The sequence below is a fragment of the Eretmochelys imbricata genome, chromosome 10 (genome assembly GCF_965152235.1).
Source record: "Eretmochelys imbricata isolate rEreImb1 chromosome 10, rEreImb1.hap1, whole genome shotgun sequence".
NCBI lineage: Eukaryota > Metazoa > Chordata > Testudines > Cheloniidae > Eretmochelys > Eretmochelys imbricata.
The window spans coordinates 18,005,955-18,024,084 of NC_135581.1; the positions used below are offsets into that span (position 1 = coordinate 18,005,955).

At 42.6% G+C, this 18,130-nt stretch overlaps 1 protein-coding gene across 2 annotated transcripts in view; it reads left to right on the top strand.

Moving 5' to 3' along the window:
- Positions 1-18,130, top strand: part of SYT17 (synaptotagmin 17) — a 72,979-nt gene extending 54,849 nt beyond the window's left edge. For both annotated transcript variants that reach the window (XM_077828340.1, XM_077828339.1), the window contains exon 8: positions 16,863-18,130. In XM_077828340.1, the coding sequence (XP_077684466.1) occupies positions 16,863-17,059 (197 nt within the window). In that variant the 3' untranslated portion in view covers positions 17,060-18,130. The remainder of the gene's footprint in view (positions 1-16,862) is intronic.

Below are 18,130 nucleotides of genomic sequence, written 5' to 3' on the forward strand. Positions count from 1 at the left end.
TACCGCCCTACTGCTGGGTCCTCAGAGCCAGATCACATCTGTAAACAAAGCCACTGGTTGTGTTTGGAGGCCCCGCAAAGATGCCTGAGGCACTTGGGTCTGATCCTGCATTCTTTCACACGACTTCAGGGGGAGTATTGCCTGAAATAGGAATGCAGGATTTTCCCCCAAAATGTCAGGTGATGTGTAACCACCCAGAACCAGATTGTCAGCCCAGCTAGGGTCCCATTGCGCCTATGGGATGGTGCAAAGTGACCTTAAACCTGAGCTAAATGGGCATTGCTCCAATGTGGGGGAAATCCTCAACTGGCATAAAGCTGATGCTAGCCCCCTCTGCGCCAGCTCTCCTGGTGCCTCCACCCTGCTGTGTAGAGAGCACTCTGGGGTAGGAGGAGGTGTTCCAGGGGGCAGAAGGAGCAGAGCTGCTGTGCTTCATGCTCTGGTCATCCTTTCTGGCACAAGAGCCGAGCACCAGTTCAATCCCAACCACCTCTAGGATTTGGAGAGGTAGAAAGGTGGCTTTGAACAGTCTTTGCCTCCTTGTCCATCTGCTGCAAACGTGAGCTCTGTGCAGCTCAGGAATAATCCCGAGTGCCCTGTTTCTGCTCTTGCTTTCATCTGGATAACTCAGGACTAACTTGGGTGAAATCAGTGGATTTGTCCCAATATGAAACTAGTGCAAGCGAAAGGAGAATCAGTATCTGGTCGTGCTCATCTGTTTAATTCAAATGGATTTAGAAATAGGGGGGAAAGAAAATACAAAGAACTGATGCAGGAGATGAATTCTATGTAAATGCAGTGGAATAGATTCCAAACTCTTCTGCACAGCATCCTTTGCTTTTGCCAGTGTGCATCCTTTTGATTTATATTTCACACTATATAAGCCTCTTTTTGTTCTCTACACTTGTATTTGGAACAAATATCCTGTTTCTAATCTGTAGTGCATGGATAGTTTTAACAGATCACCTCACAGAGCATGATGTTTGCACAACCCCAGTAGTTGAGAGGTTTCTCTGGTCATTAGGTAAATTCCCATGAATTCCAATTTTATTTGCCTGCTTGATTAGAAAACAAACAATAGGGCCCAGAGAAAAAAATGCCCCCTCTTGGATAATTGATTTGCTGCTGTGAATGCCATGAAGTGCTACTTAACAGGAAAGTGTCAAGTAGCATTTCATAGAGGTTTTTTCCCCCTCTCTATTGTTTGTAATACACACAGGAATGACTGCAAATAAAGCATCTTTCACTGTTAATTTTGTTGTCTTCCATTTGACTAACACTGACGTCATGCAATGTTTAGAGTTGGAGGTTAGCATGGATTTATTCTGTTTTTATTCTGTCAAGGTTTACAAATAGGAACATCACCACAGACAACAATTCTTTCAGTTTGGTCTCGTAGGTAGCTGGGTGGGGAGGGGAGGGTGGACTGCATATGTAGTAAGGTCTTGACCCAGAAAAGCGCTTAAGCAGATGGGTACCTTTAGACATATAAGTAATTCCTTTGAAGTATAGAAATATGTTTAAAGTCACTGACGTGCTTAAGTGCTTAGCTGGGCCCGGGTCCAATGGTGCAGGGAATAGATGGTAAGAGAAGGAGATGATCGGGCCTATTCTCATGTGAAATTGCATGTATTCACTTTACCAACTTCTGTTTTAAATTGGAAAAATGATACATTGGTATAGCTAGTATTTTGTTCTGACTCATTCTGGGATCATTTTTCCTGTGGTGTCATTTCTGGCTGTATTCAAGATCTTGACAGGTGTCTGTGCTTACACATTTCTTGCTACTTAGGAGTCCCAGCACTGTGCCATAGGGTCCCTTGTCCTTCTTCCCAAGAATATGTAGTAGCGACAGTAGCATGTGTAGGAGAAACTTTTAGGGCTTGTGTAGCATTACCAGCATTACCATGAGTAGATGACATTCAGTGTGAACTGGAGGTGGAAATTCCAGAATATAATCACTGCACTGATAGAGGCTGCCTCCCATTTGACCCAAATGGCTAGGCAAAAATTCAGGGTCTAGTAAGTTGTTCCCGTTAGGAAGAGAAATTGGTGACGGGTATTTTTTTGGTGCGATTTTATTTGTTTGCAAAGAATGTACAAAACCCTGTGTCTCTGAACATCCAAGGAATCAAATAGCAGGAAACAGTGTCTTTTGCTGACAGCACCAAGAGCACTCTTCTCAGCCTGCACCACTGTTCCAAAAACCTCTCCCCATATTTCTTCCAGGGTCAGGCATGTGCTTTCAGCTGTTCCTTCAGGCGCGCTCTCTCTCTCTCTCCTTCCCCCAGATTTTTTGTCTGTTCTGTCTACGCATCCCCCACCCCCTTACCCAAAACAATATTCAACAAAACTCCTGGGTGGGTCCACATACTCTTTCTCTTAGGTGAGGGCTCTCATAGGTTACAAGGCCAGAAAGGACCATTCTGATAATCTAGTCTTATCTCCTACATAGCACAGGCCAGAGAACTTTCCCAAAATAATTCCTAGAGCAGATCTTTTAGAAAAACATCCAATCTTGATTTAAAAATTGCCACTGATGGAGAATCCACCACAACCCTTTTTAAATTATTCCAACACTTAATTAGCCTTACTGTTAAAAATTCACTCCTTATTTCCAGTCTGAATTTGTCTATCTTCAACTTCCAGCCATTGGATTGTTACACCTTTCTCTGCTAGATTGAAGAGCCCGTTATTAAATATTTGTTGCCCTTGTAGGTACTTAAAGACCGTAATCAAGTCACCCTTTAACCTTCTCTTTGTTAAGCTAAATAGATTGAGTTTCTTGAGTCTATCGCTATAAAGCATGTTTTCTAATCCTTTAATCATTCTTGTGGCTCTTCTCTGAACCCTCTCCAATTTTTCAACATCCTTGAATTGTTGACACCGGAACTGGACGCAGTATTGCACCAGTGCCAAATACAGAGGTAAAATAACTTCTCTACTCCTACTCAAGATTCCCCTGTTTATGCATCCAAAGATCACATTAGCCCTTTTGGCCACAGTATCACGGTGGGAGCTCATGTTCGGCTAATTATCCACTTTCCACCCCCAAAATCTTTTTCAGAGTCACTGCTTCCCAGAGATAGAGACTCCCATCCTGTAAATATGGCCTCCATTCTTTGTTCTGAGATTCCTCCGCCTTCTGGAACCGCACATCTCTGAGCCTTGAGTACGCCTGTCTCTCGCCGTGGGCCACCTCAGGGAGTCTACTCACTCTGGACCCCCGGGGCCTCTACCCCCAGAGGGAATAATGCATCTCTGATCTCTAGACCGGAGTGACTCTCAGCCAGTGTAAAACAGAAAGATTTATTGAGCATCTGAACTCAGCACAGGAAACTCTCTGGGCCCTCAGGGCTAGCATCCCTCAGCACAGTACATCTAGGTCTCTCCTCCATCCAGGTGGACTCTGGCTGCTCTCTCTCCCCAGTCCAGCAGCCCCCTCCTTCCAGCTTAGGCATCCTATATCACCGTACCCCAACAGTTCCTCCCAGGTCCCTTTGTCTTCCGTCCCAGGTAAACAGGTCACTGGGGCCCTCTCGCCTCTGACCTTTGTTCCCCTCTGGCTGGAACTGGTTGGTCAGGTCACCAGGGTCCTCTCTCCTCAGCCCATTGTCCTCCAGCTGGCCAGAACTGGCATCCTTCCAAGCTGGGCTGGGCCTCCTGGTCATCAGGTCACTGGTTGCTAGGGTCTCCCATCTCCAGGCCATTGTCCTGGGACCCAGCTGCTAGGCGAGGTCACACCTGGTCCTCTGCAACAACAAACCCTCTCCCACCACCTTGTTAAACATGCAGCACACAGGGGAACTGAGGTGTCCACACACTATTTATGTAAAACACGACAAAATTCCCCAACTTTGTCACACTCTGTATTAGTGGTCTTCATTATTTACCACTCCCTCAATTTTTGTGTCATCTGCAAACTTTGTCAGTGATGATTTTATATTTTCTTCCAAGTCATTGATAAAAATGTTAAATAGCACAGGGCCAAGAACTGACCCCTGTGAGACCCCACTAGAAGCACACCCATTTGATGATGATTCCCCATTTACAATTATATTTTGAGACCTATCTGGTAGCCAGCTTTAATCCATTTAATGTGTGCCATGTTAATTTTATATTGTTCTAGTTTTTTACTCAAAATATCCTGTGGTAGCAAGTCAAATACCTTACAGCAGTATAAACATATTACATCAACACTATTGCCTTGATCAACCAAATTTGTAATCTCATCAAAAATATATCCTGTCAAACTAACTGGATATTTTCCATAACCTCATGTTCATTAGCTTTAATTATATTACCCTTTTAACGTCTTTATTAATTGAATCCTGTATCGGCCTTATGCTTAGTTATGTTAATTGACTGGGGAATTCACACCTATCAATCTCAGTTGGGTTTTAACTTAAACCAAACCAAGGTTTCACTGAGCTCATAATCATATCATGGTAGTCAATGTTGCCCACAAAATCCAGTGCAGTACTTTTATAGGCTCAGTCAGGGAATTCCCAGGGCCATGCCTGAATTTCACATTCCAAATATGCAGTGTTGCTGTCGTCATGTTGGTCCCAGGGCGTTAGAGAGAGACGGTTGGTGAGGTAGTATCTTTTACTAGACCAACTTCATACACCAGCAGCCAACCCTTTTTTGAGAATCCCATGGGCAATCGCATATTTTGAGTTTTCTTTTGTCCAGATGCTGTGCAGGCCAATGTATGGGGCTGTCTTTGCAGCAGGACCAGGAGCAGGAAATAATTTTGCCAAGGCAGAGTTTCCTTAAGTTGGTTAGTATTGTTATCCTGTGGGGGGCAGCAGCTGGATGATAGAGACGTATTGCTTAGCAAGCATTGCACTCTCTGCACCATCAATCCCAGCAGCCCAACATTAGCACAAGCGTTCAATAACTAGCTATGGAGATTAAAATTCCATCTGCAGTTTAACGTTAGCAGATGTTGCAGAGAGTAGCTTAATGAAGGAAAATTCTGAGAAATGAATTTTACATTCAGTTCACAGACTCACTTAGACCAAATCCATAAATGTCAAACCACTGCCTCTTGTCTCTGATTTACTTTTTTCTCTGATAAATGATATAGGCTGAATTCTAGTTACACTGAAGTTGTTGACTTCAATAGAGTTGCCTCAGCATAGCTGAAGGCAGAATTTGTTCCATACTCGTGAATCAGTTGTTGGGGCCATAAGCTGGGAAACTGAGTCATGAGTCCACCCTATTCAGGCTTAAATTTTCATCTTTATTTATAAAATGCAGACGGAATCCTTATCAGTTGTAGTGTCTGAACATATATTTATGCCAGATGATAAGACGGAATAGGTAGAGGCCCATGTCACTGAATTCTGGGGTACTGGGAAGTTCTCCTGTACTTCACAAGGGTTGTTGATGTGTCAGGTCTGGTCCTTCTGTCTCATTACTTCATTATCTAGTCTGTTATTTCTCCTGTTAGGGCTCCTCCTTTGCATACCTTTCTACGTTTACATATTCATTAGCTTTTCTCCAATCAGCATTAAGCATTTGTCTTATGTAACCATACTGTACATATGAGCAAGCATCAATTTACACAGCTTTTGCTGTTTATACCATTTTCATTGCATTATGTATTCATGTCATCTTGCCGTTATTTTTCCCAGGAAAGGGGACTTTTAACATTACAGGGATGTATATTGATCATGCTAATTAACTTTGCTTTTGACCTAAAACACAACATATGCCATGAACAAACCATCCCCTGTTCTGCCAGCAATAGCATTATTTAAGAAAATCTATGTAAGAGGGGAAAAATAGCAAAATAACACTCAAGCCAGACAAAGTAAGGCTGAGGCTTTGGCTGAGACAAGTGTTACCTTATCTAAACTCATTCACTTTCCATAATTATAAGTTATTAAAGTATAACTAATTAAGCTCTTAATTTTACCATTTAGCAGTTCTTAATCTTTATGTTTCAGTATCATAATTTAATATATGTATATCAACATAACCCTTAATATATTTGCGGGGGGGAAAGGTTAGTGAGCACTGTGGCTTTAAAATGACACTATTTCTTTGTCATCTTCACATGCGGGTTTTCAAGGGACTTTCCATGCCACGTCCAACATCGTGTTTATAAACCATTTTAAAAACAAAACAAATTTGTCTGTAATCTTGCTATGAGGGGTGCTCTTTATTTTAGAGTCTTAATCGTTGTTCACCAGTAGCATATCATTAGTATCCCGTCGTGGCTGTATATTCTTAACTTTGTGATCTTTTCACTAACTAGCTTTTTAATATTGATGTCAGGAGTTCAAAAAGTACAGTTAATCCCTAATTTAGCCTAAGATTTCAGGTGCTCAGGAGTGTAAAGGAGAAAATGTCAACTGGCTTTAAAGAAGCTGTGCTAACTGGAGCACTGAACATTTCAGAGCAGGAGCGTGGTCTGGTAGTTAGGACAGGAGAGTCAGGAGACCTGGGGTTCTAATCTTGGCACTGACCTGCTTCTGGGGAACCTGGAAGTCTCTTTCCCTCCCCACCCTTTGTCTGTTTATCTGTCAGAAACTGAGATGTGGAGGGTCATGCCTAGTGGTTGGAGCAGTGGCAGTTGGGACTAGTGGTGGATGAAATGGCAGTTGGGCTGGGAATCAGAGCTAGAGGTTAGAGCTGGAATAAGTAAACAAGAACAGGAACAAAGCAATCATAGGGCTGGGAGCTGGACTGGAGGAAGGACAGAACAGGGCTGGAGCAGCCTAAGGACTGGGGAGTCTGCCACCACTATCAGGCAGGGGAGAGTTAAAAACCATGAAGTTACATTGGGCAGACTGAGCTGCTGTTTTTCCTGTGAAGCTTAAATACCTGCCCTGTGAGTCAGGTCCTGACTTGTGGCCTGGCTGGAGCCTGGCACAGGAACGACTTCAGCCACGTACCGGATCAGGCTCTAGTTTGGGGATGACTCATCACCTCACATCATCGGGTAGGAATGTCACTTACTATGTGTTTGTACAACACCTAACATAGTGGGGCCCTGAACTCAGTTGGGTCCTTAAGGTGCTATTGTAATACCAATAATATACATATAATAATTAATAAACTCTTATATAGCTTTAAAGCAAATTATTTGCATAACCAGGGGGTGGTCTCACCCAGAACAGCCCCAGGGAACTAAAAGATGAAACTGGAGTTTTGCTAAATAGAGTTTGGGCAAAAATTAGGTTTATATTGTACTGATAAAAATAGAAAAACTTCAGGGTTTTCTTATTCTGTTTTGGTTTCCTTTTGCCCGTGTAGTTTGTTTGGCTGTGTTTGGGTAGGTAGGAAATGGCCCCAGGGCAGTGTTGGACTGGCTCCATTGTCATGCTGGGTGTACTGTCAGAGTTGTGGTGCAATTTCTTGTGGCAGATATGTGCATGTGATGTGCACAAAGCAGCACTTAATTATTTAAAGGTTTTTAAAATATGCAATGTGAAAGCAAATACATTAAACAGAACTTTGGTAAAATTTGTTAGGAAATGAATTACGTACGGTAGAGACAAATTAATGGGGAATTCAGATTAACTGAGGGGAAACGTTCCATTTGAAGCAAGGAGGGACTTCTGAAGCTACTGAAATTATATCATGGATGATAAACTAATAAGGATTCATTCATTTCATTATTTTTTCTCTTATTGTTTTCCTTTGGAGTTAAACAGTTTAGTACAGCATCTCTTTATGTAATTGATTTAGGGCTTGATCCTGAGAGAAGTTTACTAGAACGTGCAAGTCCCATTGACTTTTGAGATCAGGTGCTTAATAAATAATTCCATTAATTAATTTTAAATTATTTTGTTACTTGGGTATTGAACCTGTTCGCCTGCAGGGGGCAGCAGAATTCCTGCTTGTTTATACGTAACGCTTGATACAGTAATTGCTAAATAACTCAGTTTGACATATTTTTCTTATATTAGGATATATAGATATAGATATAGATATAGATATATGTGTTTACTGCCCCAGCTCAACAAGGTACTTAAGCCTCTGCCTGACTGTAAGCAGGTAAATAGCCTCACTGACTTTAGTGGCCCCATTGATTTCAGTGGAACTGCTCATTTGCTTAAAGTTAGGCACATACTTAAGTACCTTGCTGAATGAGGACCTCTGTGCAGATTATTTCATAACTATTATGATCATTCAAAGGAGGAATCTCTATTTTAATACCAATTTATTAAAATCTGTGCTTGCTAATGCTTTCCAATCCAACTTTTCAATGAGACTTGCTTAAATTGAAAGTCTTGTTTGATAAGAAAAATGATATCACAGGCAAGTCAGTGGAAGTTCTGTGCAAGAATGGCAGGATCATGCCCTTAAATCTGTACAGTACAGGCAAAATATTCAGTATGCAAAAGTCAGCTTAATATTACATAGTGGCAAACATGCTGAGCCCAGTGGATTTGATTTTTATGGTAATGCAAACGGAAGAGGTCTCTAATGAGCTAGGTACCGTTTCCACTGGTTTTCTGGGGAGCCTGGAGTGCACAAGCAGTTAATTCGCTCATCCTATCTGCTTTCTACCCCATCCCCACATATAGTTGATTCATTTTCCATTATGCACACTCCATGGGGTGTATTTTCAAATTGAGAATGAGCCAAAAAAGAGCCGTCTCTCCTCTAAAAGAGCAAAGTACTGTAGTGTTTTAAACAACCATTTATTTTAATTGTACTGGATCTAAGGGCACTGTATGCAGCTGGCTGGGCACTGTTGTTATAACTATGCCATTTGGGTGGTTTTCTCCTTAAGGTTGTTTTACTGCTTCCCTTTTATTGCACTTCTCAATTAGGCCTTGCCTACATTGTTAGGTTCTTTTTGCACCATTAGTGTTTGACACCTGGGTAAATTGCACCCTTGCAAGTCATCTTTTACACCGGCACAGCCTATGCACAAGTTTGAGTTACATCTGTGTAGCTAGAGGAGGCTGGAATGAGTCACTTTGCCCACAGGCTAACTGGCCTTGTAAGAAAGAAACCTCCTTAAACCATTAGCAACATTTACCAAATGAAAAGCAATTGCAGATAATCAGGAGACAGGATTGTCTGCATGGGTTTTTTTTAGAAGACCAGTGAGATCATGGAGAAGTCTTTGAAGAGGGCAGTGGGCACACAAAACCAGATCTGAGAAAGTTCTGCACCCACCAGCTCCCATTCCAATGCACAGGGGACAAGAGATGTCACGTAGATTGCTCCCCAGCACACAGCTTTGTAGGGACCCCTATGTCGCAGCGTGCAGAGAGAGGGCTGGTGGGGGCAATGCATGGGCTGGCTAGGAGATGAACATGGCTGGGAATGTGCTGCTACTTGAGTCTCCCAATGGCCAGTACCAGGGGGCTCTGCATTAGGAACATGCACAGCACTGAAGTAGTCTGTTAGAGCCATTCAGCAGATACTCTGCAGGCTTGGAAGGAGGTCTCTCCACACATCTGCCCAGTGCCTGGCCTGGCTACTCAGGCTGGACACTGGGCATGGAAAGTGGGCAATGTCATCAGGAGTACTTACATGAGGGCTCGTGGGAGGTAGGAGTTACGTGGCTGGATCCATTGGTCCCAATCCTTCACAACTGAATTTGGAGAAAACCTCATCACAGTGCACAAAGTCTAATCAATACTTTAGTTAGGAAAAAAGCATTTAGGAAGAACACAAGTAAATATATAATATACAAATATGTTATTTGCACCATATTGTTCATCCTTAAAAATGCAGTCCTTTTAGTGCACAGAAATGAACCCAATTTTCATGTATATTTCAACATTTCCATGAAAAGGGTAAGGGGGCCTTTTTATTCCAGAATGACCAGCTGCAGTATGTGCAGATACAGATGGAATTAGTTTGATTAGCACAGTATGTTGTCACCTGTTTTCTTCTTTTTTTAATTGCTTTTTGCTCTATCTTGGCCTCGAAATGGATGCTGTTGTCACAGCAATGACTACTATCGTGTAGAAATACCTCATGGGATCCGGTTGTGCAATTTCTGTTAGGAAGAGAGATTATTAAAATGGAAAATAAATGTCTACCTCGTCATAACCAGAGCTTGACTGAGTTTGGGGGAATCCAGATGATGAGAAAATGACTTTATTTTATGCTTTAAAAAGCCCTGCCGGGTTATCAGGTTTGCAGACCTATAACCAGTTTAATTGAAGTCTTTAAATCAAGTGTTGAGGACAGAGGTTAGTGGCCTACGACAGGAGTGGGGGGGTGCGGTTCTGTAGCCTACTGTGTGAAGTTGTAAGAATGCTTGATAGAGATCTTGTAGGTGTTTGTCTCTGTCTGAGGGGTTGGAGCAAATGCGGTTGTATCGCAGAGCTTGGCTGTAGACAATGGATCGTGTGGTGTGGGCAGGGTGAAAGCTGGAGGCATGTAGGTAGGAATAGCGATCAGTAGGTTTCCTGACCGCTATTCCTACCTCCAGCTTTCACCCTGCCCACACCACACGATCCGTTGTCTACAGCCAAGTTCTGCCAACAACCACATTTGCTCCAACCCCTCAGACAGAGACAAACACCTACAAGAGCTGCCTCGTCTGAAGCAATCCCAATTATGAGTGCTTATGTGCTTCACTCTGGTGCACAAGGGAGGCGGAAAGACAGCATCTGGAGCCTCTTCCCCGTGCCTGAAGGCAGGTAGGCTGGATATATCCATAGTACGCAGGGCAGTTGTCTCACTCAGAACATCCCTGTGTGTCTGGGGCACTTTTATCTCCTCAGCTAGCACGGATGTGACCATTAGAAGCCATTGCTCGTTGTCTGATAATGGATACTGCTGGTCAGCTTCTCTCACCTCTCCCTGTGGAATCTTGCCTGGCCAGAGTAATTCCTGTCACAGAGGTTGTGCTCAGTGGCATCACTGTGCCAGCTAGGGTTGCTTGTGTCTTGTGTCGTACCTTGGCAAAACTATAATTCTCTTAATGTGAATAAATAGATCAGAGACCTGCAAGTGTGTATAATGGGACAAACCTAGCAATGGCCATGTCTGAAGCAGCTGAGTGTCTTCACCAGCACTCTGAGTATATACACGTTGGGAAAGGAGAGCATGTGCTATTTGCCCTTTAAAGCAACCCTCTGTGTGTGCAATTACTAAGAGAGCATAAATAGTGTAGAGAAGGGAGAATGGCTAGCACACCCTTATCAATGCACCAGGCAGTGCTTAATCGGCATGCTGATAAAGGAAGTTCTACTTCTAAAGCAGGTAATGAACAACAGTTTCTTCCTCTGTAGTTGAGAGATGAAGTACATTATAACATACACCCAGTGAGGGAAACCTGTCACACATCTAACTGGTACAATCTGCGGGACAACTGGTGCAGACTACAAAGATCCCATTTGCTGTAGCTCACGAAAGCTCATGCTCAAATAAATTGGTTAGTCTCTAAGGTGCCACAAGTCCTCCTTTTCTTTTTGCGAATACAGACTAACATGGCTGTTACTCTGAAACCTGTCATTTTTATTTTGAGCTTCTCTTACCCCTGTGTATGGAGTCTTCCAGTTTCCCTTCCCAAGCTGTTCTTGTAAGAAACAAAATTAGCAGGAAAAGAAATTCAGCGCTTGGATCTGATTAAAAAGAGGCTTAATTTCACAGCTGTATCTTTAGAGCCTTCTGATTGGTGGTGCCTGTTAAGCAGTTCTTTTCCTCTGAGCCATTACAGATGGTTTACCAAGCAAATGCTGACAGTTTTAACAGTAGAATAAAACAATTCGCTCCCCATGATGAACTGCCTAGAATTTTAAAATGAGCTCATGGACTGATCAATGGACTTGAATTTTTGGCAGACAAAGATGTTTTATCTTAGCAAGCAGCAGCCTTTATTATCTCAAAGTGTGAATTCATTGAGACTGTTTGTAGACATTATAGTAGAGGACAGGGCTATCTGTGGCAGTCCTAAAATGCCACCTGACTGAAGTAAGTCTAACGTCTAACACCAGGAAATTTCTGTTCCCCTTTTTCAGAAATCGTGGAACTGCACCAGCGCTAGCAATAATAGCAGCACTAATAATGGTGGTAGGAAGCTGTAGGATAATTAGCATATTGCTACCCTAAAGATTCCATATGCTAATTATCTGACTCTGCCAGATAAGCCCTGGAATTCTCCTTAGGCTGGGGGACAAGTGCTGTACCCTCAGGTAGTTCTCTTGGAATTAAAGAAAATGGTTTGAAATGTATATCCTTTAAAAGGCAAGGTTTCAACTTGTGCACTTAAAATCACTGGAATCCAATCTGCCTCGCATCAACAGAACAATAAGTGATCCCCACATTTTGAACTCAGCTACTCAGTTTACAGTCCCAACATTAACTGGTTGTTAAGAAACCTTTTATTGCCTGGAATACTTTGTATTTGCTAATCTGTGCTGCGATTAATTAGTGTAGAACATCCTATCCCTGATGGTTCAAATTACATGGTATTTTGTCTCAGGTTCTGCTTCTTCTTTTGTTGTTGAAACAAAGAGAAAAAATACCATTATAGAAGTTGGGTGGGGGTGTTTTTTTGGGGGGGAATTTTGTTGTTGTTTTTTGCATGTTTGTTTACTGTCAGATCATAAATCCCCCTTGGTATCTTTCAGGCATTTCTCATAGTCCTGCTGGGTATGTTTGAGATGCTTTGCCTACTATGAGAACTCATTAATAACTCTGACAGGCTGTGTACTAGTTAAAGAGATGGATAGTCTGAAATTCTGCCTTGCATGCTGACGAGTGGCCATTCCACACAAAATGGGTGATTCTCATTACGCCATCCTTTCCTTTGCAGTAGCTCCCTTCGAGCGAATCGAGTTACTCGGATCTCCACTGGTGTAGCTGAGATCAGAATCCGACCTCCTGTCTTAGGGTTATAAATCAAATATAAATATTGATTGTAGTTTAAAGACACACACTTACGGCATTCAGAGTTTTAAAGTGGATTTTTCAAACACTGCCCTCCATGTTTGGAGCTCATATTGTTTCTATAGCACAGGTTCAGCAAAATGACGTTAACTGTTTCTAAACTGGGACTGTCAAGAATTTGAGAGAGAGAAAACTTTTATGCATTTTTGTAGTTTCAACCAGAAATATTCCAAAATAGTTTGCTAGAACATCAGTTGCATCTGGATATACCGTAAGTATCAGAGAAGTTGGGAACCGCAACCAGAACCAGACCTCCCATGACCGATACTTTGCTAAATGAGCTTGTGGAAGGCACTCAGATACTATGGAGATGAAGGCGCTATAAGAACATATACAGAATAGAATAGAGAAGTTAAAGACCATTAGGTCATTTAGTTCATCTTCCTGCCATTGTTGGGTTGTTCCTCATAGCACATTGCCTAATGTTTTGTTTCAGAATCTTGCATAAACATGGATAGGGCAAGTATTTTCCTCTGGGCTATTTGTTATTCTTTGAAAGTTTTGTAGAGCAAAGGTATAATTGCAAATGTGTAAAATATTTAGACTAAGTTTTTCAGGGATGGGACTGGTTCTTGCTCTGCATGTGCCGGTGCAGCACAGTGGGGCACTGGTTTGCTGTTGTAATAGAAATAATTGAACACAGCATTGCCAGAGTCTTTCCTGACGTGATAGACTGGGTTCTGTTTTAAGCAATATCTGTAGGTGTTTCTGTGTCACATTTTTGCCTTTATGACTTTTGGGGTGTCTCTCCTCCAGCAGCAGATGACAGTGGCACTATATGTCCTCAGTACTGTAGTTTCAGATATAAAGTTAACAGATTTTTCAAGGCAGGCTGCTACAGCATTGAATCTTTTCTGAAATACTGAGCATGTGAAACTGTCCACTGAGACAAACTGCGCTCTCAGCTATAGATTCAAACCCATGTAGCCGAGAGTCGGGTCACTGCTTCCTTATAAACTCCCACCGCCACAAAAATCAAAATAGATAAACTTCCAAAGGGTACGTATACTGGGATTTGGGGAGCTAGTTGTTAGGTTTGCCTGAGCTGATGGCTGAATGGTTTAAGCATGTGGTTTGAAAGATTTAGACTCACAGATCTGGATTCTAATAGGACGAAAGCAGCCTTTAATTCTGTGCCTGCTGTATACCCCTTTAAACGCGGTTCATTTTCATGGGGTTGAACGGTTAAATAAACACAGAATTTGGCCATCTGAGTTCCCTGCAGTTTACTGTGTATGTCCAAAACCTAAAAGTAGACCCTCTCTGCCCTGTTTGGGCATGGGGTTAAAGCACCAGTGCCATTTATGTAATAAAGATAGAGTTTACCCAGATGTCCTGGGCCAATGGATGTTCAGTGATCACGCCAACCCCATTATGCAGCACAGAGTGGATGTATCCCACAAATATAGCCCAAATCTGGCTGGTGAGCGTAGAAAAGGGGAGCTGGCATTATTCCCTGCTTCCCCGTAAGGAACATCATGCATTTGGAGAGCTGCAGGTTTAGAGGGAATGGCTTGCTGGTTGGGGGAGAGCTCCACTGGGAGTGCTGTGGGAGTTCATGCTGATAGCTGCAGCTGTATCTCCTGCTCCAGGGGTGTCAGGGTCCGGTATGTAAGCTGTGCTTACCTGTGCCATGAGGGGAGGAGACCCCAGGGAACAGGGCAGAGGGACAGGTCTATGCCCTGTCCTTGCAAAACCCTGTTCCCCAGGTGATGATGAGTCAGGCATTGTGTCTGGAGATTCCTGAGTAAACTTCCCCCATCTGCAGATGGTACTTTGTATATGCAACCCTTTGACTGGCACTACTTCAGTTCAATCCCCTGCTTCTGCTTGCTCCTGTTTTAACAAGCGAATAATGCCAAAGGCGTAAACTAAGAATGTGTAACCCTAAATGGGATGTGACCAACCATGCCCAGGCAGGAACAGGGGGCTCAATTCTGCACTGGCTGAAGTTAATGGCAATATTGCTACTGACTTTGATGGGAGCCAGATTGGGCCCTGAGTTAGCAGGTTGAGGCAGCATGATGTATTAGCCAAAAGGACAGAAAAGGGGAAGCCCAGAGCCTCAGGCTCTGATTGTTTTCAAGCCAAAGGCCATCCATCTCTGCTGCATGCTAAGAAAAGTACATTATACATAGTTAATTAGCATTATTTACAGAGTGGTGTTAGTATAATAGCAAATATAGAAACATAAAAAGACACTTGTAGGGAATAGGGATAGAGCATCCAGTGCTTGGTAACTGGCTCCATTAATCCCCTGGAAGAGTTACATTCTCCATCAGTTTATACTGGAAGACTAGAAATCCATCCAGTTTTAAAGATTTTTTTGTTGATACTTCCGATTCTAGCTAGTGCCTGGGAATCCTCTGACTTTGGCTATGCCTACACTATGGAGCTTAGAGCAGCACAGCTGTACCGTGCACCTGAGCCGCTGTAAGGTCTCCTGTGTAGCTGCTCTGTGCCGGTGGGAGAGGGCGTCTCCCACCAACATAGCGCTGTCCACACCAGCGCTTTTTTGGTGAAACTTATGTCAGTCAGGGGTGTGTTTTTTCACACCTCTGACTGACAAAAGTGCTAGTGTAGACAAGGCCTTTGGCTTTCTCAAACCTCTTCATCCACCTTCCTGCTGCACTGATGGAGGACTTTGTCCTGCAAGCTGCTGAGTGCCCTCAATCCAATCTCACAGGAGTGCTCCATGCTTTCCAGGGCCATGCCTTTATATTGCATAATGATGATTTCTGTTGCTGTGGGTGGGCATTTGTTCCACTAGGGGAGGTTAATAGAAGGAACAGGATATTAAGTTTATTCCTCCCTCTTTGTTGCTTAGCTGGACTATTCACAAGTAGCTCTAGTGATAATTACTGAAAATTGGCCCTTTATAGACATCACACTGGACAGCCTTGTCAAGTCTGATTGTTTTCTGTAGATCGAGATCTCTGGTCATTTTAACTAGCACATTTGCAACTAGAAAATGAAAGAAGTATATATAGCATCTGTTCACTTAAAATCCTTCACTATATTTACCTGTTTCATCCTTAGAGTGTGTTTGGACCAAAATTTCAACCTCTTTTTATATAAAAAAATTCTACTATAATTGTATCTGGGCTAGTTATTTTCCCCTTACTTTTCCTGTTTGCTAAATATCACTGTAACAAGCTCTAATCTGTTGGCACCAAGGTATCTGTCTCAGATTAGAATCTTATTTTAATGTATAAAATAACATTTATTTTTTCCAAGCAGCTGACCAGGTCTGCATAACCTTTTTCATAGGCAAAAATGCTCGGGCATTATGCTTTCAATTTTTGCAAAGTCTTTTCCATACAATAACCAGAATTGTACATACCATATTCCATGCCCTGTCCTTGTCCTCTATGTGGCATATGGCCTAATGCAAAAATACATTTAATCACCGCAGGCATCTACTGCAGGACGATTCCTTCTTCCCTTCTGCCAAAGGTGCTGCTAATCTTAGGACCTCACCCAAAACCCATCAAAGTCAGGAGGAGTCTTTTCCCATTGATTTCAGTCTCTGGGTTATGCCCGTACTGCATTACTCTGATGTTATTCTCTAGTGATGAAATCTTGGCCCTATTGAAGTCAATGGCAAAGCTCCCCAATCCGTGAGGCAAGGATTTCACTCTTGAGGACCATTTGCTATTGAGCTCCTTTTTTGACTGCTCTAGATTCCCCATGAATCTTTCCCTTCCTTTGCTGCATTATTCTGCTCTTCGCTGTGCTGTGGGGATATGAGGATTCCTTGGTTTGTACATAAGTTCTGCAATTTACCTGGATTCATTCCTGTAAAAATCCGACTGCGAAATGGCTCTTTGGATTTTAAAATGGTCTCTGCTGCCTGGTGGGATTTCTGCACTCTCCAAATATGGTGTTAGTAACCTAGAGAAAGGCGGCTTTCTGTAGATGTGATGGGGATGTTTGTTGTAGGTGTTGATCTTGACCCGCTTTCGTTTCTGTTTCTTCAGTTTATGGCCACAACGTGAAAAGCAGCAATGACTTTGTTGGAAGGATTGTGATTGGTCAGTATTCGACAGGATCACCAGAGTCAAACCACTGGCGTCGAATGCTCAATTCCCATCGGACAGCGGTGGAGCAATGGCACAGCCTGCGGTCCCGGGCTGAGTGTGATCGCGTCTCTCCAGCATCTCTTGAGGTGACGTGAGAATGGTCCTCCATCACCAACACAAGCAAACAACTGAGGAAAAAAAATCAAACCCACACACGCTCCCATGTGATTTCCATGGAATTGAAAGTAACTGTTACAGCTGCTGGTAACAAACTGGCTGCGTTAGCCTACGTGCCTCAGTGAACCTTCATAATGCAAACCATGTATCACTTGTTCATGTGCCCATTGTTTTCACAGGGTCACTACTAATGTGGCCTGTTGGACCTGTTACTACTTGCATCATCTGCTGCATCCACACCACTGTTTTTAATCCACGTTCATTACAATGGAGACTATTCAAAAGGTCACTATTAACGCAGAAGCGTTCTTTACCTGCTCCAACGTATTGCAGAGCAGATTATAGGCTGATCTGCCGTGGAGATTCTGAGTTAACTGAAAACTTTTTGAGTTGCCTCCGCTACCCTTACAGTACCGCTCCATGACTCATTTTATTGGAGATGTAAGTATTTGTGTGTTCTCTTTGGTGAATGTGGTAAATGGGCTAGAGTATTTTTTTTAAATGATAGAACATGTGGTAAAATCACTTCTAACTACAGTTTTGTCTTTGTACTTGTTCAACAAAATTAAACTCCTGTTAGTATGTATTTGTGCCTTTGTGGGTCTGGGTGTGTGTATGTGTTTGTGTGTGTACATGTGCAGTGTTACACACACAGGCCCTCACATACAACCATGTATAACATGGAGCTAATGTTCTGTCAGTAATGAGACCCTGCCACTCTAATATAGCAATCTCTGTATGTAAAGTAGATAGAGTATGACATAGCAAAATAAACCTTTTCAATAAAGTGCATTCTGGAAAAGCCATGACAAGCTTTTAAAGACCTTTCTTATGTTGTGCAAAAGATCCTGCTTTGGGAGCTTTTGCAGATAAGAAAACCCAAAACAACACATGGTTTTAATTCCCTTCTTAGCAGGCTGCAGTGGGTCTTTCTGTGTTTTATGTACTAAACAAGATAGTTTTTCAAACCACTGAGTGAGTTTTAGCTACAGTCAAGCTGTCTGTTTTGCTGGATGCTTCTGTACATTTTTTCATGGCATATTGTCTGG